The 22,737-nt window shown below is 39.8% G+C and overlaps 1 protein-coding gene across 1 annotated transcript in view; it reads left to right on the top strand.

Moving 5' to 3' along the window:
- The window catches only part of ENPP1 (ectonucleotide pyrophosphatase/phosphodiesterase 1), a 78,330-nt gene extending 55,873 nt beyond the window's left edge, over nt 1–22,457 (top strand). The window contains exons 13-25 of the mRNA XM_061623857.1: nt 2,073–2,204; nt 5,391–5,422; nt 5,908–6,035; nt 6,590–6,659; nt 8,011–8,098; nt 9,296–9,471; nt 14,391–14,436; nt 14,544–14,698; nt 15,950–16,085; nt 16,794–16,874; nt 18,277–18,409; nt 20,672–20,828; nt 21,756–22,457. Coding sequence (XP_061479841.1) covers nt 2,073–2,204; nt 5,391–5,422; nt 5,908–6,035; nt 6,590–6,659; nt 8,011–8,098; nt 9,296–9,471; nt 14,391–14,436; nt 14,544–14,698; nt 15,950–16,085; nt 16,794–16,874; nt 18,277–18,409; nt 20,672–20,828; nt 21,756–21,923 — 1,502 coding nt within the window. The 3' untranslated portion in view covers nt 21,924–22,457. The remainder of the gene's footprint in view (nt 1–2,072; nt 2,205–5,390; nt 5,423–5,907; nt 6,036–6,589; nt 6,660–8,010; nt 8,099–9,295; nt 9,472–14,390; nt 14,437–14,543; nt 14,699–15,949; nt 16,086–16,793; nt 16,875–18,276; nt 18,410–20,671; nt 20,829–21,755) is intronic.
- Nucleotides 22,458–22,737: the final 280 nt, after the last annotated feature.

Here is a 22,737-nt window from a genome sequence, read left to right on the forward strand (position 1 = left end):
TTATAGAAATTACTGTTAGTTTATCTATTGAAGACACATGCCACGAAAGACACTTATCCAAAGCAATGCTGTAAACCAAAACATCAATAAAAGCAATTTTATATGGCCAATGTGCACTACAGTATTTTATAAAATAAATAAAAAATTATTATAGCTCTTGACAGGAAGCTGGAAAGAGAATGAGAATGCTGTTAAGCATTAGCAAGCCTTCAAAAAGCTTCAGAGATAGAGATGCACAATTCCCTGGGCAAGGAATTCTACAAAGGTATAGAAAAGGCTCTGGTCCTAATCTTCTTGGATGAAACTTCCAATGAGGAGACACAGATATGATACTGGCCTTTTGAACATAATGTAAGAAGAGCTGAGGCTTGTATCCAAAGTAGTGCTAAGTCACTCTTTCTGTTAGCACAAAGATTTATAACCGTACAGTGGAGCATTCCTCTTCTCCCCTCATGTTCCTCCTAAATTTATTCTGGAGTTTCCCGCTAACGCTCCAGAGCAGATTTGGGGAGGGTGTGGAGTGCACACAGGGTGAGAGGAGGGAGAAAGTTCCATTGCACAAGCATAAATTCTTGTGCTTATGGAAAGAGTGCATTGGATATCTCCCTGTGAATTCCATTTTGTACATTAAACTTTTGTGTAGCATTTTCAGTAGCGAGCAGTTGTTCAAATAAGTATCAAAAAACGTAAAAAAGAACCCTATGAAAAATATTAATATTTTCGCCAATGATTTTGCACGGCACAGATGCCTCAGTTTAGATGCATGCACAGTATCTGAGGTTGCCTGCACATAGCATTCAATTGTATAGTCAGTGTTAACCTCAGTCAGTTGTGGAAACAATTAAATCTAGCCTTCTGCCCATCCTCTTGGACAGTGGTCAACATTACAGCAGATTTTCTGGCTGGGACTACATACAAGCAGTCCTGGTTGTTGTATTGGGTAAGAATTGTATGGGCTGCATCTGTTTGTACACACAGCTCCTCATCCAGCTGGAGAGACATGCATAGAAATCTGCATACGAGGAAAGGGCCCTTTCGATAGTGGCCTCTGCTGTAGAATGACCTCCTTAGAGAAGTCTGCCTGGAGCCTACTTTAATATTTTTCTGGTGCCAGACAAAACCCACTTTATTTTCCCAAGCCTTTCAAATAAAGTATGCTTTTATACTGTTCCAGCTCTGTCAATTTTATTCCATAGCCCACAGTTTTAATTTGATGTGTAGCTGCAAACTGTTGACTCCTCCTCCTCTGAATTGTCATTTTAGAATAGTGTTGTATTCTATTTTGTTGTTTTCAATTTTTTTATTCCCCAAACAAAGAACTGTAGTTCACCCAGAGTTATAGGACAGCCTATGAATTTTATATATGAATGAATGAATAAATAAATAATATGTTCCATAACCAGATTGGGTTGATACCATTCTAATGATTTGGGTTTTCACTATTTGTAATATCTCGTATCAGTACTTCAGAAGGATCCTAAAAGTATGATTGGAAGTAAGTCCAGTTTAAGTCATAATGACTTACAGTACTTCCAGTTCCAGGTAAATGAATTTAGGATGCAGGTGGAGAGAGAAAACTATTGATAGCAATTTACAACATTTATTGTGCAATCAAAACCCCAGATCCATCAAGATGGGGAGATTTGGATCCAGTGGATCTTGGGCTAAGCCTGACTATGTCACCACAAATCCCCCACCCCGGCTCAGCTGGAGCTATGTGGTATAACTTAAACCTGCATAATCTCCCCCAAAAAGGTGTGTTCTGGGGTAGCAGCAGGGGTGGGAAGGGGCAAGATGAGATTTGCACCAATTTCAAACCTCTTTTGGCTTAGTCACATGACCCAGCAAGCCGGCTTTCTATAGTTTAATTGCTCTGGTATTCAAATGTCAGTTCATTTATACTACTTAAATTGAATACACCCTCAACCTGGGAGTAAATTCCATTGAACTCAATGGGGCTTACTTCTGAATAGATATGTGTAGGACTATACTGTTATTTCCTTCTGGTAATTATACCTGGTGAGCATATTTATCAATGAGCTATTCTTAAAAATAATTTTCTTTCTTTAAAGGGATGGAGGCAGCTAGCTGCAGCAAAGCAGCATACCTAAATACATACTTGGAAAGGGTTCAAGACTTGTTTGTGGTACCAGGCCCTGCAGCTCGCTTGAGGCCCCAAAATGTTCCAGATGAGTATTACTCTTGTATGTAACTGCTAGACTAATTTATATTACTTGTTTGTGCATGTTGCAGCTTTACAATTACAGCAAATGAGACTTTGGATCTAATTTGTTACTATTGTTTATTTATTACTATTATTTATTTATTAAATTTACATCCCAGCCTTCCTCCCAGAAGGAGCCCAGGGTGGCAAACAAAACACTAAAAGCACTCTGAAACATCTTCAAAACAAAAGACTTTACAACATATTAAAACAAAACATCTTCAAAACATTTTTAAAAAACAACTAAAAAAGCAATTCCAGCACAGATGCAGACTGGGATAAGGTCTCTGCTTAAAAGGCTTGTTTAAAGAGAAAGGTCTTTGATAGGCACCATAAAGATAACAGAGATGGCGCCTGTCTAATATTTGTGTGTGTGTGTATACTAGGGTTGCCAGGTTCTTGGCCTGAGACTGATCCTGTATCTTTAGGAGAAGAGAAAGTCAGCCAAGTGCAGGTGTTCTTGCAACTCTGTAATGGGAAAAACCACAAGGTGGAATTCTCCCTTCCCCCTGCACAACTTTTAAAGATACAGAAGACTTCTTGGTTGCCAGGAAACTGAACAAATAAATAAATAATTGTGTTAATTATCTACCTCTGAAAGAATCTAAACATCTACAGTGCAATCCTAACTATGTCTACTCAGAAGTAAGTCCTGTTGAATACAGTGGAGCTTACTCCTGGGTAAGCAGATTTAGGACTGCAGCAAAGTGATATAACAACGCATAATTGCACTTGAATTGTGTTCTGTCTCTGTGACATGATGTCTGAGAGTTTAAAGGACTGCGCAAAATTCAGATGTTAATGCTGTGCCAGAGGGCACACAGGACACAGACCCTTATGATTACATCAGTGGATATGAATAGTTGTCAGTATCTCAAATCACAGGTTGTGTGGATCTGGAGATTTAAGTGTGATCATGGTTTCTTAACAATGAAAGATTTACATCTGATCTCTCTCTTCAGTGAGCCCATCAGTTTAAAGGCATGAATTACATGTTCATTGGAAAGCCCAATATTCTAAATCACGTCTGCTGCCAATACACAAAGCTAGCAGGGGAGTGAGGAATATGCAAGAGACAAGCAATGTGCAGGAGAGGCAATGCTTAACCCATCCCGCCCACTTAACCCATCCCGCCCACTGCTTCATGTCTGCAGTTCCCTCCTTCCTGGCCACTTTTCTATAATTAACTTTCAAACAGCTTTGGAGGCCCTGACTGAAAGAAAAGCTCTTGGGGAAAGGGTTGTTGAGGGGAAAGTGGCAAGAGGGGAAGGGTTAAGCTCCCTCTCCCTGCTCACTTTTTCTTTCCTGTGAATGTTCCCTACCAGCACATTGCAGCAGCACAGTGGTCTGAGAATTCTATGTTGACTGCAAGATATGTCATTCTCCTCTAACTGAATCAGAACTCATTCTACTTGATCATATTTGGTGGCCTTGTTATGTCATAATGCTGGCCGTAAGCCATAGTTAGGCAGATTGGTTGGTGTATGAGCTATGGGCTGTGTTTGCAGCTCAAGCACTCCTCACTTCCGTCCTCTTTCGCTGGAATGGGGAAACAAACCGTGAAGCAGCTGGCTTAGCATTACATCCAAACACTTTGGCTTCCTGGTTTGGTTTGTATGGGAGAAACAAACGGCAAACACTAGTTCGGTTGTAAAGCTAAGCCAGCCACTCACTGGTTTGTTTTACTTATTCCAGGAAAGGAGGAGTGAAGCAGGGACTGCTTGAGCTTTATGCACATGCTGATTAGCCTAACTATAGTTTATGGCCAGTGTTACATCCAAATGGAGCCACTGACTATCTTGAGGTATGATCCAGCATACCGTTAATATATAATAAAATGTGTGTGATATGTAATCACACTTCATTTTTAGCCCAGAATACCTATGCTTAATAAAGCATAAAACATATTTTTCAATATTATTCAGCAGAAGCTGGTTCAAGAAACGTTTTCTGAGACCACTGTCATTCCCAAAAAGTTTAACATATTGGGCAGAGTTGAGATAGATTTTGGTTATCAGCCAAGAGTTTCCTGAATTGTGCATATCTTTGCTGTGTTATCATGTAGTTTAAAGGAGTAGTACTACCTTAATTCTGAAAATGCAGCTTTACTTAATTAAATATATACTTACCAGAAAGGATTCACTTCTGTGGAAGAAAGATAAACTCAGAGCGAAAGTCAGTTGGGGGGTAGATAGAAATTTCACTCTTTAAGACTTTGCCAACCCCTGTTCCAATCTGGTTTGTCCCCATCTCAACCAGAATCCCCCACTTCAACAAGTATCATGGCCAGTAGTATAGTGGCAAATTCAGAAGTGCAGAATCCCTTCATGTTGGTCATAACCACACCCCCTCTCCCTTTTTTGCTGCTGGGTAGAGAATGAGATTCTTGTTAATGCCTTCTCCCACAACAGATGTTCCTAGGAACCAAGCAGCATGAAAGGGGAGAGTGTTAGCTACTGAAAAATCTTCTCAGTGGCTGAGTCACCTCCTTTCACTCTCATAGGCTCCAAGCAGCAGGAAATGTCAAGGAAACACATTAGAAGACTCTTCCCAGTGGTTAACACACTCCCCTTTCATGCTGATCGACTCAGGACACTGGAGACATTGAAATCCTACTCCCAAAAAAGTAAGGGGTCTAAGACCCCTCAAGACTCTGGGCGACTACACCCTCGATCATGGCTCACAGCCTCTTAACTTCCAAAGAAGTGAATGGCTGTAGTTCACTTCTGTGTGAAAAATATAAGTAGGTACTTTTAAAAACAATTAAACTGTATAAATATATACCCAAGGCTGTGGGTACCTTATTGGTGCAAATATTGAGCACTTTCCAGAAAGTTGCTGCTTCTTTGTATTCATTTAGACACTTCTCTTGGTTTAACTACTGGACTTAGCATTCAGAAACTTCTTACTACTCTTAAAATGAAAGACAAGCCAGTTTAGTGGCAGTATGTCTCTGTCTACACTGGCCTGTGACATCCTTGTGCTATGTCGTATGCTGAAGAGTTATTATTGATACTGATGTGGCTGTGGCAAAAAAGGCTAAATGCTTGCTAAAGAAGATGAAGTATTATGCAATATTTAAATCACCATTACTTATTAGGAAGTCCTTTATTTTCATTTTTCTTTTAACCTTCAGGGAACTAATTATTTCATCTAACTCTTCCAGTTGATTACGAAGGCATTGTCAGAAACCTTACAGTAAGTATCGACATTACTATATGCTCAGTGATAAACTTTTAGCTATCCTGTTTATCATCAGATTTGGATTGGCCAGCCCTTCCTCATCTGAAATACTCTCACCTCATTGGCGCACATACAAGTCCAGTGACATGGAAGCTGCTTCCCTATGGTACCATCCCATGCTGTTGTAAAGTAGACTGAGACCCATATGATTGACACTGAGGCTCCAAGCAGCTCAGCTGGGGAAAACCCACAGGTTCGCGCTTGTTGGATCATATACGCTGAAGTATGAGATCAGATCACATGGAAGTAGCTCCCGTGATGGTATGTATGTGTGAGACAGAGGGAGAGGGCAGAGGGAGAGGATGAGGTGGTAAGGTTTTCTATAGAGTGTTTGAAAAGGCTTACTCTTTGATTTACTGAAGAGTTTCCATATGGGCACACTTAGAATTTATAAGCATAACATTAGGATTAAAGATGGGTTTTAATTTCAACATTTTCAGTGCTTGGTCCCAGATCAGCATTTCAAGGCATACATGAAGCACCTGCTCCCCAAGAGATTTCATTATGCCAAGAATGACCGGATTGAACCTGTGCATTTCTATACGGACCAGCAGTGGCAATTTGCTCGGTAAGTTACCATTCTTTCATTCCTGGCTATAAAAGCTTGCAGTTTAGAGGGTCCATGAAATTTATGAGCACATGGACACAATGCTTCATTCCTGCACCATAGCACAAATGGTGTGTTATTTAGTTTTGCTATTTGTTTCTATTGAGTGGAAGCAAATTATCTCCTTTGTAGCCTTCCTTGTATTTTCCTTTCTGCTCATATTGCTGGATTGTGAGGCTGAATTTTGATGGGTGGGATAATTGTAAGGGACAGGACAAGGAGTTTGTGCTGGATATGGATAGGGGTAGGAAGCTGATGAAGAGATCTGAGAAGGGGCATCACATGGTCTGAGCAATGGAATTTGGCAATTGTGCTCTGAATAGTGGTGAGAAGACTAAAGTGTAAAAAAGGAAGGTTAGAGAGGGGATGGTTGCACTAGTCAAGATTTTTCTGTAATACAATCTGGCAGGTAGTTTGTTTGTTTGTTTGTTTGTTAGATAAATATCCTGCCCTTCCTCCCTGTAGGACCCCAGGGCGGCAATTGTTAGTTATGTATTAACATCTGTATTTGGTAGGATGCGCTCTGAGCTCAAGTATTGCACCGGTGGATTCCATGGGTCAGACAATACATTTACAAATATGCAGGTAAATGGGACTGATTTTTGCTGGAAGCTACCTGAGAACTAATCTATGTGTTTTAGGGGGAAAATATGGTATTGCTTTTTGTTGGAATGCTCCATTTCAGGATGCAGACAGAACTGTATATCTTAACATCCAGCATCCTAACATGAGCTCACCCCTCTTTTCACTTTCTATCTTTGTTCAAGAACTTAAACGTTCTTCTTTTGATTGGCTCAAAAACTCATAAAAACCAGAGATACGGCATTTATCGTTCTTCAAATTGTGGATTCTATCCTTTTCTGAGCTGGAGGTGGGACTGTATAGGATGAGACTGAGTAACCCAGGACTTACTCTTCTGCACATCTGCAGAGTGTACAGTCCAAACAGATATTTCACAAATACCATCCTTGTATAAGCTTTTGGCTGCTAGATTTTCTGATGACTGGAGCAATCTTTCAGCTAGATATTGATTTTATTATATTTACAAGCTGCAATAGGTTTTGGGTGCGGGGGAGGTAGTTAACAGATGTTTCCTACAGAAAATATCTTTGTTACAAAGAAGCATTGCAACCAGATATTTTTTATAGTAGATAGTTAGCGGTGGCTGCAAAAAATAACAGCTGTTTTTAGAAACACCAGCATTTACCACAGCAGATAAACCCATTTGCCTGAATGTAACAGTCTGTTATTTGCTTCTATTCGTCTCATCACAGCTGTAGTCTGAATGATTATAAAGACGGATTATGACATTTAAACCATGACTTCAATAACATTTGCACAGAAATATGTATTATACTTGTTCAAAGAAAATAAAAAACCCTCAACTTGAACATCTAACAGATATGTTACAAAAAGTCTGTTTTTATCTAGGTTTTCTGCATACCGTTAAAGAGGGTTATCTCAGTTTTATATGTTTACCTAAATTTAAAGGCTGTGTAGCCACAGGGCTATAATTAGTAATTGTTTACTTCTCCTGGAGACAGTTTTGAAAAATAAATGTGAACCAACTGGTCAGCTTGCTAAACTGTATATTCCCACACACGTGTTATGCAGTAGGGGGGTGCATTGAAAGATCCTTTTGATTTCACCAAAAATACTTCTTTAAAAAAAAATCATTTTAGATTATTGGACTACATTTATATCCAGAGCATTTTAACAATTGTTAGATAAAAACAGAACATCGCTATACATGTTTATTCAGAAGTAAGTCTCATTGGTGCCCATTTCCCAGGTGAATGGGAAACGGACTGCAACCTAAATGAATGTTCCAAATGAACATGTCTGTCACACACCATAATCTAAACACACACACACATACACACAGAGATGTGCCTTCATTTCGAAAACACAAAACAGGATTTTGCTTTTATTCTAGGCTCTGTTTATTGGATTTGGACCTGGATTCAAGTTTCAAACTGAAGTTGATCCCTTTGAAAATATTGAAATCTACAATTTAATGTGCGGTATGATAAAGTGGCTACTCCCCCCCTCCCATTTAACTTGATATGAATTTCATAGGACTTTGTGGATATTTGAGGGAAATTTGGAAGTTTCATGGATTCTTAGACAGAGATAAGAAGCCAAATAAGTATTTACCATTATCATAAAGACCCTTCCTTTTTTTTATTGTCTCATGTTTTGATACTTTAGAAGAAGCAAAAAGATGAGCTCTAGGGTGTTATTCAGTGGGTCTCAGAGCAGACCCACTCAAACTAACAGACAAGACTAATTTAGGTTCAATGATTTCAATGGGTCTACTCTGAGTAGGACTTAGTTAATTTCAACCCCTAGTATCAGCATATGGAGTCATGGAAGCTGTAAAATAAGGCTGTGTTATTACAGACCTTGATTACCTGAATCTTTTGATTAACTAAATTAATTGCTTGTTTTCTCTCATTTTCTCAGAACACATTTATTATGCTATATACAGACTTCTTTGCATTCTAAACATTATTACATATTAGATAATATTTCTCTAGGAGGAATTTAGTCAATTTGAGACTGCATTAGGCTGGGAAAGGAAATTTAGCCTATCCTTTATTAGTAGCAGCATCACAGTCTACAAGGGGCACAAGCTGTTGCTTTACCTTCAAGATTTTTGTTAACAATGGTAGTGTGGCTCTGTGTGAGACAAATGGGGAGAAATCTTCGTGATAATGGGCTATTTCTGCAGGTTGAATGACGGTTGGGTCTAAGCTAGTGTGCGAATGTGTCTGAAAGACAAACAATCCCATGCTGTCTTATATATATGATAATCAGTGCTTCTTGGGTAGTGCCTAGAATACTCTGACATATTTAAAGGATTGCTTATTGCCATGAGATTCCGTTTGCTCATGGAGATCTTTAGAGAAAACTCTACACACACACTAATGTCCGAGGTTAGGTTGGTGCATACATGGAACAGGTCCTTCTCTGTAGTGGTACCCAGGCTCTGGAACTCTCTCCCTTGGGAGACCTAGCTGTGATGTGTAATTATTTTATTTTACTGTATTATGTTTTTATGCTTATGAGCTGCTTTGTGGGCCTTTCAGCTGAAAAGCAGGATAAAAATGCTGATAATAGAAACCCCCACAAATTCCGCGGACATGGTGTATTCATGATTGTAATTATTTGCATACTTCTCTGCAGAAGTGTACTCTTGAACATCTTTGTCATTGTAGATCTACTAGGCTTGACACCAGCTCCCAACAATGGAACTCATGGAAGCCTCAACCATCTTTTAAAGAAAGCCAGTTATATGCCAAAACATCCCAAGGAAGAAAGCAATCCTTCGACATGCCCTTTCACACGACAGAGTACCGCTGCAGATGACCATGGCTGCTCATGTGATTCTTTGGTAAGTATTCACAAGAACAAAAATATTCAGCAATTGATTGCCCTCTTGGCTGAAACTATAATTTCAGTTTCAATTTCAGGAAATGGAGTTTTAGACCCTTCGGAGGCCCACTGTGAATTGTTTGCAAGGCACTTTGAGGGTAAAGTTGCTCGCCTCTGTAGCAGTCTAGATGCCCCATCCACATCTACTGTAGTCCCCAATGAGGTGTCCAGTGCAACGTCTGCTGCAACGTCTTGGGAATGGTTTCAGTTGATGTGACCTGATGATGTAGACAAGGTGCATGCCATGATGCGGCCAGCAACATATCCTCTCGACTCTTGCCCTTCTTGGCTTATTAAAGCTTGCCAAGGGGGATTGACCGAGTGGATCCAGGGTGTGGTCAATGCATCATTGCGGGAGGGAGTGGTTCCAGCCGCCTTGAAAGAAGTGGTGATTCAACCACTCCTGAAAAAGCCCACCCTGAACTCATTGGTTTGTGACAACTACCGACCGGTTGCAAATACCCCCTTTTTAGGGAAGGTGATTGAGAGGGTTGTAGCACACAGTTGCAAGTACTCTTGGATGAAACAGATTATCTTGACCCATCCCAGTCTGGGTTCAGGCCTGGTTATAGGACTGAATCATTCTTGGTTGCCCTGATGGATGACCTTTATCGGGAGAAGGACAGGGGGAGTGCAACCCTGTTATTCTTACTTGATTTCTCAGCGGCTTTTGATACCATTGACCATGGTATCCTTCTGGGCCGACTTGGTGAGATGGGTATTGGAGGCACTGTTTTACAGTGGTTCCGATCCTATCTCCAGGGTCGCTCTCAGAGAATAGCATTGAGTGACTGTCTTTCGGCCCCCTGGCAGTTGTGCTGTGGGGTGCCGCAGGGTACCATCTTGTCCCCCATGCTGTTTAACATCTATATGAAGCCCTTGGGAGCCGTCATCAGGAGCTTTAGGGTGAGGTGTCAGCAGTATGCTGACGACACCCAGCTCTATTTCTCTGTAATCTGAATTGGGAGAGGCCGTGCAAGCCCTTGACCACTGCCTGGAAATGGTGGTGGGCTGGATGTGGGCCAATAAACTAAGCCTGAATCCTAGCAAGATGGAGGCACTGTGGATTGGTGGTTCCCGAGTTCGGATAATTGGTCAGTTGCCTGCTTTGGATGGGGTCATACTCCCTCTGAAAGAGCAGGTTCATAGTCTGGGGGTACTCCTGGATCCATCTTTGTGACTAGAAGCCCAGGTAACCTCCGTGGCTAGGAGTGCCTTTTACCAGCTTCGGCTGGTAAGGCAGCTGTGGCCATTTATGGACTGGGATAGCCGGACCACTGTTGTCCACGCATTGGTAATCTCCAGGCTGGATTGCTGTAATGTGCTCTATGTGGGGCTGCCCTTCAGGTTGGTCCAGAAACTGCAGCTGGTGCAAAATGCAGTGGCGAGACTGCTCACTGGGGCAGGGTATCGCCAACATGTCACGCCGCTGCTGAAAAAATTGCACTTGCTGCGCATTTGCTACTGGGCCAAGTTCAAGGTTCTAGTTTTGATGTACAAAGCCCTATACAGCTTGGGAGCTAGATACCTGAAAGACCATCTTACCCCTTATATGCCCAGTTGATCACTGCGCTCTGCAGGTGAGGGCCTCCGCAGATACCATCTTATCAGGAGGTTCATTTTGCACAATATAGGAAATGGACCTTTAGTGTGGCAGCACCTACCCTTTGGAGTTCCCTCCCCTTAAATATTAGGCAGGCTCCATCTCTGTTATCTTTTTGGTGACTTTTGAAAAATTTCCTCTTTCAACAAGCCTTATAAGTTGAGACCTATCCCAATCTGCGTCTGTGTTGGGATTGCTTTTTAATATATATATATATATATTTTAAATGTTTTTTTAAACCCTTTTAAAGAGATGTTTTTAAATCTTTTAAAAAATGTTTTTAAAGTTGTTTTGTTCTGGTGTATTTTAAGGTCTTTTTTATAATGTTTTGATGTGTTTTTAGCCCTTTTGTCTGCTGTTCTGGGCTCCTACTGGGAGAAAGGGTGAGATATAAATAATAATAATAATAATAATTCTGCCTAATCTGTCAATACCACATTATTATTATTATTATTAAATTTGTATACTGCTTTATACTTGAAAAGAAGCCTCTAAGCAGTTTACAGTGTTGTAAAAAAATAAAATTACACATTTAAAACAATTAAAAACATTTAAAAGAAACCATCTTAAACATTAACATCTTAACATTAACATTAAACGTCATAAAAACCAAATTACACTTTTAAGACAATAAAACATTTTCCAAAAAATCTGAAACATTAATATAACCTACAAAAACTAACATAATAAATCACAGTCACTACTAACAGATTAAACCACAAATATACCAGGAAGACAAACAACCCCACCCATCAAACACACAAGTGTGTGTGTAAAGGGAACAGCATCACTCTCACTTCTGCTACCACCCAAACTTATGTTCTCACCAAAAGGTGGGGCAACACACACTCCACACCTCTGGAGCTCCATCCTATCACCCAGGAGCACACACAATCATTCCACCCCCACACAGCACCCATAACAACAGGGGGTACCACCGTCATCCTGAGGATAATGCACAAAGTGATCTGCAGTAACAGAAGCTGTATGTCCATGGATGGGGATTTGAAGATGTATTGTGTTGAAACCATCCAGCAGCTATACTTTTCTTCCTCACCAGTCAGCTGGCACATTCCACTAATGCCTTATAGACCAGAATCTTGTGCTCAGGTTGCTCGCCCTCAGCTGAGAGCTGCAGGATGAGAGCCCCTACCAGGCATGAGTTTAAGTAGGTACCTGGAGAGAGGGAAAAATGCAGCCTTCAGTCAGGGTCCCAACTGCATCTCCTTTCATGAACACACACATCACCAGCCCCAGCCCCTTGGTGTTAAGAGATATTAATGAGAGATTTCTATAGTCTGATAATTATTTTTATTTATTTTATTTTAAATATTTCTAACCCACCCTTCATCATAGTGTGGTACCAGGAGGCTTATCATCCAATACAATCATAACCAGAAAAATAAAAGTAGCAGATAAAGTTACACAAGGGCAGCAATAAAAATTACCAAAATCTGTCCATGTGGTCAGCCACACACACACCATAAAGGCTAGATGGAATAGGTAGGTTTTCAGAAGTTTATCAGTGGTAGGGCCAATCATATTTCAAGGAAGAGGGCATTTTATAATTAGGGCATAACCACGGAGAGAGATTTCTTCCTGATTGCTGCATAACAGATGTCACTTGGATGCAGAACAAACAGGAGGGCATCAGCTGTTGATCTTAGGGCATTGGCAGATTGATGTGGGAGAAGATAGTCCTTCGAATATCCTGGTCCCAGGTTGTTTAGCGCTTTATAAGTTACTACTAGTACCTTGAATTTGGCTTGATAGATAGCAAATGGGCAGCCAATGCAGCCCTCATAGGATCAGTGTAATATAACTCTGAGGAACTGAACCAGTCAGCAGTTTAGCGGCTGCATTTTGCACTGACTGTAGCTCCCACATGCAGCTTATTAGAGTAATTGAACTGCGAGATTAATGCATGAATCACAGTGGCTAGGCTGAATGGAAAAAGGTGCTCCTTATTGTTTCAACCACTTGGACTGCTACAAACAATGCTGGCTCAAGGAACTGTCCCAGACTGTAACCTGCTCCTTTAAGAAAACCACATCCACAAAATGCTATTTATCTAATTCCCAGATTTAGGAATCACCAACTCACAGAAGTTCCATCTTGTAAAGTACAGACTTTCGTATCTCCAATTTCCATATATGTATTAGGATGTGAGTCATCTATTGGATCCTCAGGTCAATTAACAGTGCCAATTTATAATAAAATCATACTAAAATATGTGCTAAAATCCACTGAGTACTGGCTTAAGTCTGGTATGCATTGGACATAGCAAACAGTACAATTTCTTTTTTAATACAAGAACTAGAATCCAGTGAAGTGCTTTTGAACTTGGCTCAGAGAACAGCTTCAAGGACTTGTAAAAGTCTGTGTCATGTTAGAGGCAAACCCCTAAATTCTTCTCTAGCTCAGATCAAAATCCAAGTTGGAGAAGAATTCCTGGCTTCTTTCCTGCCATCTGCATCATGCCTTGCTATCCCCAAAATGCGTGCAAGGCCCAGAACACCCTCCACTTCCCTTTAATTCAGGATCAAGCCTCCCAAGCAAATTTTTCTGGCTCCCCAAGACCCCACTGATTTTGGCTGTCCAACAAAAAGGAAAAGTTTAAACCTCTCCACCCAGCACAACATCCTAATGATGATGAAAATTGTCACCTGCCTGGTCACTAGACCGATCATTTGATGAACAGGTAGGGGGCACAACCCTCCATCTTAGGTGATCTGCATAGTTTAGCTGAGATGGGAGGAGGGCTGTGTATTTATTTGTGGTCCTGTGTGTGTATGTGTGGACACGCACACATGTGAGAATGCTGAGTGATTACATTCACTGCTGACATGTGACCCTTGAAGGATTGGTCAAGGGTAAATGCAGACCTCAGGCCACAAAAAGTTAGCCATCCCTGCTTTAATTATCTAAATAGCAAAAGAAGCAACATAGATGATATACAGGGAGAAGGCAAGAGAGGGGTGAAGAACCTATGGCCCTCCAGCTATTGCTGGACTAGAGCTCCCAGATTCCTGACCATTGGCCATGTTGCCTGGAGCTGATAGGTGTCAGAATCCAACAACAGCTGGAGTGCAATAGGTTCCCCATTACTGAAGTAGAATAAGGCTTTGTCGCTGCCTCCCCTACAAGTGTGCTACAGTGATTGAGAGGGATAAGGATGATACATAAAAATTGGAGTTTTTTTGGTAATATTTTTGCTCAGATTATTGCTACCCAAAATGACTTGACCTCAGATTTTGCTTTTGCTTATGCCCTAGGGCTTACCACAGATTCGACAATGGATAAATTTCACCACTTCAGAAAGTAAGCATTGTAACTACTTTGAGAAAAGTGTAAATGAAGCTGAAAAATCTTGCCAGGAAAATATACACTGTAGAAGTTGAATTACTTTTTCTTTTTCTTCACTCTAGTGAAGAAGATTGAAAAACACAGTTTGCCATTTGGGAGGCCCAGAGTACTCCAGAAGAATCAGGTCTATTGTCTTCTCCACAATCACCATTATGTAAATGGTTTTAGCCAGAATATCAAGATGCCCTTGTGGAGTGCCTATATGGTTAACAAGCATGTAAGTGTGTTAGTAATTAAGGACACAATTTATACTTAAAGGGAAGAAAATGGTGTTAGCAGGAGGGGCAAAAAGTAGCAAGCCTCAGCAATACCAAGCAATACTAAGACTTCATTCTGATTTTTGATCACAACTAAGGCTGCAGTCCAATACACACTTACCTGGGAGTCTCATTGAACACAATGGAGCTTACTTATGAGTAGACATTATTGGATTGCATCCTAAAGAGCTAAACCAAATGATTCTCAGACACACTTGGTTTTCAGCTGCAGTTTGAAGTACAAGAAGAGCAGTGGTACCCCATAAGTATTGTGGAAGAGTTCCAAGTGGAAGATTCTAGTGTGACAACTCAGCTAATTTACTTCACTTGTCTTTGAGTTGACTAGATGTTTGATTTAGGGTTGCCAGGTTCCGGGCCTGAGACTGATCCTGTATCTTTAGGAGAAGAGAAAGTCAGCCAAGTGCAGGTGTTCTTGCAACACGGTAATGGGAAAAACCACAAGGTGGAATTCTCCCTTCCCCCTGCAAAACTTTTAAAGATTCAGAAGACCTCTGGGAGGCCGAGCCTGGCAACCAAGAGGTCTTCTGTATCTTTAAAAGTTGTGCAGGGGGAAGGGAGAATTCCACCTTGTGGTTTTTCCCATTATACTGTTGCAAGAACACCTGCACTTGGCTGACTTTCTCTTCTAAAGATACAGGATCAGTCTCAAGCCCTGAACCTGGCAACCTTAGTTTGATTTATTAGAACTTCAAGCTGAAGAATCTGAAATTCATCCATTTGAAGATCTTCCACAACAGCCTGAAGTCCACCACTGCCACAGTCTTGTTAGACAAAGGTCTGATGGACCACAACACATCCACGTTCTCACATTTGGACATTACCAGATTGTCCCACGCTAGGTATGTATGCTAGTTGAATACCAGCATGATTTGAAAAAACATCTGAAGCTCTGAAACAGCATTTCTAAAACTTAGATCCACATAGACATATTCCAGATTGTGGGTAAAAATATGTAGAGGTATTGAACTATAAAATACTATTATTAGGAAGGTCTCTACAAGTCACTATTTAGCCAACCGAACTGAGGCTGGAATGAGCATCATCCAAATAAACTTCACAAGCTGAACCATTTCATATTATAGCCAAATAGTGTGCTACAAAAACAGAGTAAGGGAGACCATTATGAATCTGTGTCTCACAGTTTATATAATGTGCATGGACAGCAACTAATGTCCCATTTTGTTAACTAGGACAATTGGACTGCCTCTTCAGAAGCCATCCCAAGCTGTTTCAATGTCGACAATCGCATTCCTTTAAATCGCAGCCAGATGTGTTCATTTTACAACAGCCATCTCCAGCTAAACTATGGATTTCTTTTCCCGCCATGTAATTCACTTTTCTTTCTCATTTCTAAGCAGAACAATTTATCAGCAGGCAAAGTGAGAGTTGCAGTTTCTGCTTTTATATAAAGGGTGCATGCAGTTTTAAAATGCATGCACAATCTTGTTCCATACATAGGTTTTGTAAATAATCAAAAGCCCATTTACAGAGTGCCTAACCGATATTTATGAAAACATTATCAACCTTATTAATTACATAGGTTAAGATATGGTTAAATATCATAAAACACTGTTGCATACACTTTACATTTTAAATTCAGATACACAAAGTACCAGAATTTTAGTATCAAAACACATGTACAGAGGTGTCAACTGAATGGTGCATACACATTAAAATGGATTGTATCCAAAGTTGGCCATGTGTGAGCTGTCCACTGGTGCAATGGGATTTTACCTTCCTCTCTTTCCCCCTTGCAGCCCCCCCATGCACCCTCAAAATCTCCTTTGGGGGTTGCAAGACCCTCCAGAGTAGATTTTGGGGATGTGCAGGGGAGAAGAGAGAAAGGTGAAGTCCCATTCCATGAGCAGACATCTGCTTATCCAACCTTGGAATCCCGCCCCCTGTGTGTTTAGTAGAGTTCATTTATAAAAAGATTAGAACCATCGTACTGTATACCCTTCTTCGAGACATTTCATTCAAAATACTGCCAGTTAATTTTGTAATAAAAGGTTGCTTATAAATTCTATATTTCAGATCTGATAAAGGATGAAAGAAACAGTAAAAATGAAGCACTTTTATCAAGCAATATTGTACCAATGTATCATGCTTTCCAAGGTAAAGGTTAATCACTTTTTATTTCATTTTTTACAAAAAACAAAAATATCATCACTAATAAAAACTATCTGGAGGCAAGCATCTACTCCCTGTGTTAAAGAATGGTATGAGAACATCTGGGAATTTGCAACAATGGGAAAAATAAGTCATTATTTAAAATGTAAAAATGGACAACAGAGACAAGGTACCTTTATGGGGAAATGCATATAATTTATACAATGTAACAGGATAAGCATATATACATCAAATATAAATTACATGTTTATAGTGTGTTTGCATTGATCTAGTGTAATGTCTTTTGACATGCCTGCAGTCTTTGTCATGTACTGCTCTTTATGAAGTATATATAAATAAAATGTTGTGTCTATGGGGGGGGCAGTTCTATACAAATAAATAAATAAAAGATAAAAGGGTTCCTCAGTGTCAGGCATTTGGGATGGTGTGGCTGTGAATGCACCTGTGCTGCTGCTGTGGTTTCCTGTGGTGGCTAATGATGCCTAAAGAGAAGGTGGACGCAGAGGGACTTGCTGGTGAGCAGGGTGGAGGCAGCAGAAGCAAGCAGGGTGCTGGGTGTCTATGTGCCAGTTTGCCACTCCCTGTGCCACCACCTGAGGCAGTTGCTTCAGTCTGCCTAGCAGAGGGGCTAGCCCTGCTTGGCTTCTCAAACTGAAATAGGATAGATCCATCTTGACCTTCTAATATTTGATCAACATCTAGCTTCGTGTAAAAACATGGAGGGGATTCCTTTTTTTAATTTTTCACCAGATTAAACATGAGCATGTTCTGGGGGAAATATATTCAATTTTAAAAGTAATGCAGTGATTTTTTTCTCCAATGGAGTCTTTGACAATATCTTTCAAGGGGTGGTTTCATTCTACGAAATGCTTTGTTGGTTGCTGAGCCTAGATAATTGCTACTTAAATTTCTTCTAGAACTTTTAAAAGGATAGGGTGGAGTTGTGCTTCATCTGGGATCTGGGACAGAACCATGGCTTCTAGTAAGGGTAGAAGCATTCCTGGATGGAATGAGCACAGGACCTGCAGCTTTTCAACAAGTTTCAGGCCCATTCCAGAAATACAAGAGAGATGGGGAAAGCGGTTGACAGTATTTGCTTGACAGGCTGGAGATCTGCCAAATCAAGGGATATTTCCCAGGCTGCAGAAGTCATGTGACCTGTGGCCTCCAACATACCAAAGATGGGATACTTGCTAGTCCTAGTCTTATAGCTACAAGGGATGGTGATGCATTCATTCAACACAAAACTGGTTTGGCCAATAAGAGAAATGAAAGCAGCATGTGGTCTTAGTATGGGAAGTACCAAAAGGTACCTCCTTATCCTGTATATGCGATTGATAGTACAGGCATATTTTTTCTTTGTTAAATTTCTTCATTGTGTTTTTAGTGATATGGAACCATTTTAATGCAATCCTACTGCCAACATATGCTGCAACCAGAAATGGTGTAAATGTCCTCACTGGTCCTGTGTTTGATTATGACTACAATGGCTTGTATGATACACCCGAGGAAGTGAAAAAGTAAGCATATGCCAGTTTTAGCTATTTTAAAAAATGTATTACAATTTTATGGCATAGTATGGTTATTACCATAGTAAATTTCTTAATAAAATTAATTTCTAAGAAGAAACGTAAGATGAGATGCATTTTATTTTATTTATAAAGGTTTATATCCCATTTTTCTATTCTCAATAAAATGCTCAAGGCAGCTTACAATTACTGGTGGGCAAATAAGTCTGTTTCACGTTCACATGTGTTCATATAGAAATCCATTGTGTTCCATTTCTGCAGTCATCTGTGTTTAAAAAAAACAAAAAAAAAACAAATCGGCACAAAAATCTGCATTTAAATCCTATTTTAAACATATTTTCTTAAAATATGTATTTCTATTTTTTTTCAAAATATGCATTTTAACATATTTTGATGGTGTTTGAGCCAAGAATTGCACAATAACATTCATAAAGTATGAATGCTAGTGGATAAAGTAAGTGCCAATTCTTACATTAATTTGGGAGTTGTGGATCAGGTCAGTTAATAAATCAGCATTCATAAATAAGGATTCCCTAATTATCCCTACTTACAATATATTTGTATGTTTTGTATATTTTTTAAACGGATTAGAAGCCTATTTTGGCATTAAGCAGTATGTAAATTAATAAATAATAATTTTATATCATATTACTATTAATAATACAAAAAATACTCCACACTCCCAACAAAACCTTTCATTTTTTTTATGTAACAGGCAATCAGTTGTCTCTGAACACATGAAAAAATAATAATCTGAGAAGCAGATGAAATAAGTCCTTATGAAAGGACTCCTCCCCCCACCAAAAGGTGTCAGATGCATTTCACTTGCTGATCTAAAGTGCTCTTGAAGTGCAAAAGATTATAAAATGACAAGGTGTAGATCTGCAAACAGGATACAAGCCACAGCCTATTTACCCCAGACCAATACTATTCATGTTAGCCAAAGTGTTGCAATGTAAGATGGCTGTGAACTCTGATCAAATTGAACAACACCAGTTTTCAGTGTTGTTCTTTAATCTGGCAGTTGCTGCACACTCACTGTTAATTTAAATAGCAATTTGCCAGGGTTATAATTTCAAATAAATGGAAAATGCATAAAACAGTTTTGAAGGGTTTTTAGTTCTTTGTACTGAATACAGGCTCAATACAAACTTTATTTCCTCAAATTATAAAACTGGCCAGTTTTTGCTGTCATCATAGGAACAGCTGTGCCAATTTCATGTCATTTGAAAAAATGTCCATAAAATTCAAAGTGGAAATTTCTCTCTCCCAGTGACCACATCATTCAGAAGTACATGCTAAACCATGATTTAGACCTATGTAAATGAGCCGAGGCCCTTTCTAGGTTTGCGTACATACCCTCCCCTCTTTCCACAAAATAAACCTCGGAAGCTTTCATTTCCACTGTCCTGTAACTGTGGTTTGGTGTTTTGTCCAAACCAGGGAACATGGTTTAACACTGACTGTAGTTTGTTTCAGAACAAGCCAGCTTCAAACCATGGGTTATGAAACTGGCTTGTTGAAAACCATAGTGTTAAACCACAGTACCTGGTTCAGACTAAAATGACAAACCACAGTTAAGGGAAAAGCAAGAACAGTAGCTTCTGAACTCCTCCTGAGGAACAAAGAGGAAGTGGAGCAGCCCACTCATTCTTGGAGTACTAAGCCATGATTTACCATTAAGTCTAAATGCATCCAAAGAGTCTGCTGCACAAATACCTATTTTCCTCTACTTTTTTTTTTTTAATCCATTCGTTCCTTCATCTGAGTTGCTACTATAGATTTCTAGACTGGGCTTGCAAACAGGTATGTTTTTTCATAGTTTTCCATTGTAGTTTTTCAGTTAGCTAGACCAAAGAGTTCTTTTGAATTAACACAAGTTGTGCTCTACTCAAGGACACTATCAGTCTCACTAACTGGAAAGCTACAGTAGATTTCCTTTAAAACGAGCAAGGAAAGCCTTGAAAAAGCAAACCTCTTTGCAGAGAAAGAGTAAACCATTTCCCAGTTCTACCGAAGTAGAACATTCCATGCCTTTGATGTCAATGGGTGTGATCCACGAGGAAATTCTCCTGTGTGATTCATTTCAAAGAGGCTTGCACAAGAGAACTTGCTGGTCAATTGCACTTAGTGGGATTAAACCATTTTAATACTATAGTTTGGGTTTAAATGTTTTGTAGATTTCTCTGTCTGTGGTATGACAAAGCTTTGCAAGAACAAACCCTAAAATACTTGTTTTTTAAAAACTTCTAGACTCAACAATAATCTTGAAGTCCTGATTCCAACTCACTACTTCATTATACTGACAAGTTGCAAAAATGTCTCCCAGACTCCTTTGCAATGTGAAGGGTCTCTTGATGTTGTATCTTATATTGTACCTCACAAAGAAGACAACAGTGAAAGTTGTGCAGTGAGTAATCCTACTTCTTTCTTAAATAAGACAAATACACATGTTTGTACAATGCAGTTGTGTGTATACTGAACTTCCCCACAAGTGTAGAAAATGGATACCATAATCCTGATCATGGCTGACATGTGCACATGTATGTTGTAAGAGCCTCTGTGTGGCAGAGGTTCAACTGGGGTTTTGATGCTGTTACCTGAACAATCCTTTGTACCAACCAAGACGTTATTGTTTTTCCTACTGAACTTCTGCACTTCTCATTAGAGGGAAAATGGCCTGCTCTGTCCCTAGGCTGCTTGGGTCAGGCTGATTCTTCTTCTTCTTCTTCTTATTATTATTTACATTTATACCCCGCCTTTCTTTCACTGTGAAACCCAAGGCGGCATACATGTGGTTCCCAGGTGGTCTCCCATCAGGCATTGACCAGACCCAGACCTGCTTAGCTTCTGCAAGGTGGTGGCCTCATGTGCCTTTACACCATAGCCTGGGACATGGGACTAGTAGTCGTCGTCGTCTGTGCATTCTGCTCTGAGGAACAGTGGGATTGCTAGATCCCTCTATGAGAGCCCAGGCAGATCTCCTGTTGAAGGTGATGACTGAGCCAAACTATGTTACATTGGAGCTCCATGTTTGGGACTTCCATAATCTTTCTTTTTGTAAAATCAGACAGGAGATGCTGATATGAATCACAGCTATGGCATAGAGGAGGGGAGATCTAAACCTTTCCTCCCTGCACTGCAGGTACCTCCATTACAGATCATCCCCAGAGCTATTAGCAACCCAGAACTGTATCCTCTATTCACCTCAGTATAGCCATTGAAATATGAAATATGTTACACGTTATTGGTTTCCTTGTAGATTGACAGGTATGTCATCCCGGAGGCAGAACATCTCTGCAACAATCTTTAAAATTATTTTTCTCTATCCTGACAGAATGACAAGTCTGACTCCTTGTGGGTTGAAGAGAGAATGAAATTTCATAGGAGTCGAGTCAGAGATGTGGAACTTCTTACAGGGCTAAGCTTTTACCATGACAGAAAAGTGCCTGTGTCTGGCACCTTACAGTTAAAAACATATTTGCCAAGCTTGGATACGGCATAATTGGGGTTTCTCTACAGAGAGAGAGAGACTATATTGCAGCAAAGAAATGCTTTGAACACGCTGGAAGATTTTTTTTGAAAATGCTTGAGCAAAATGGGAGCTGGAAAGAATCTGTGCCACATTTGTATCTCAGGGACATTTTATGGACCATGTATAACAGAAGAGAGCAGCTTCTCTCAGCCTTATTACCCACATTAATGTGGGTACTTCTTTGTATATTGTTATTAAAGCCAATCTGCCAGCCATACATAAACAGACACACGTGCAAGATCAACAGCTCCTTTCAATGACATTAAAGTGTATTGGAGTTGTTTTATTTTGTTTATTTGTTAATAGTGGATTTATTTCAAAGTGAACCAACTGGCATGTATATTTTAAAAAATAAGAAATAATATAAATATTCAACAAAATGCTCTGGAGTTGTTTTGCACTATGTACTGGATGTCTAATACATATTGAAGGAGGGTTCTGGTAGCTTTGTAATAGCCCTGTGATATTTGATGAAAATAAATATTTCACCAGCATATCTGCACCCTTCTCTGAGTATTGAATAAATGCTGATTTTAAGACATTAATCCTTTTATCAGAAAAATAAAATAATTACTGATTACCTTGGCAACTCACTGGCAGGAAAGCATATGGACCAAATGAAAGCAGTTTCCCTATCAGTTATAGGTGGCGGCGGCTATGGGAAGGAATGAAATAAGCACTGGAGCATACACAGATCATTTAAGGAACACATACAGTATTTGCTGGCTAAATTATTGTACTTTTGAAAAAATAGGGGAATTTTTAAATATATCATAAAGATTCC

This window comes from Rhineura floridana, chromosome 4, assembly GCF_030035675.1.
Source record: "Rhineura floridana isolate rRhiFlo1 chromosome 4, rRhiFlo1.hap2, whole genome shotgun sequence".
Classification (NCBI taxonomy): domain Eukaryota; kingdom Metazoa; phylum Chordata; class Lepidosauria; order Squamata; family Rhineuridae; genus Rhineura; species Rhineura floridana.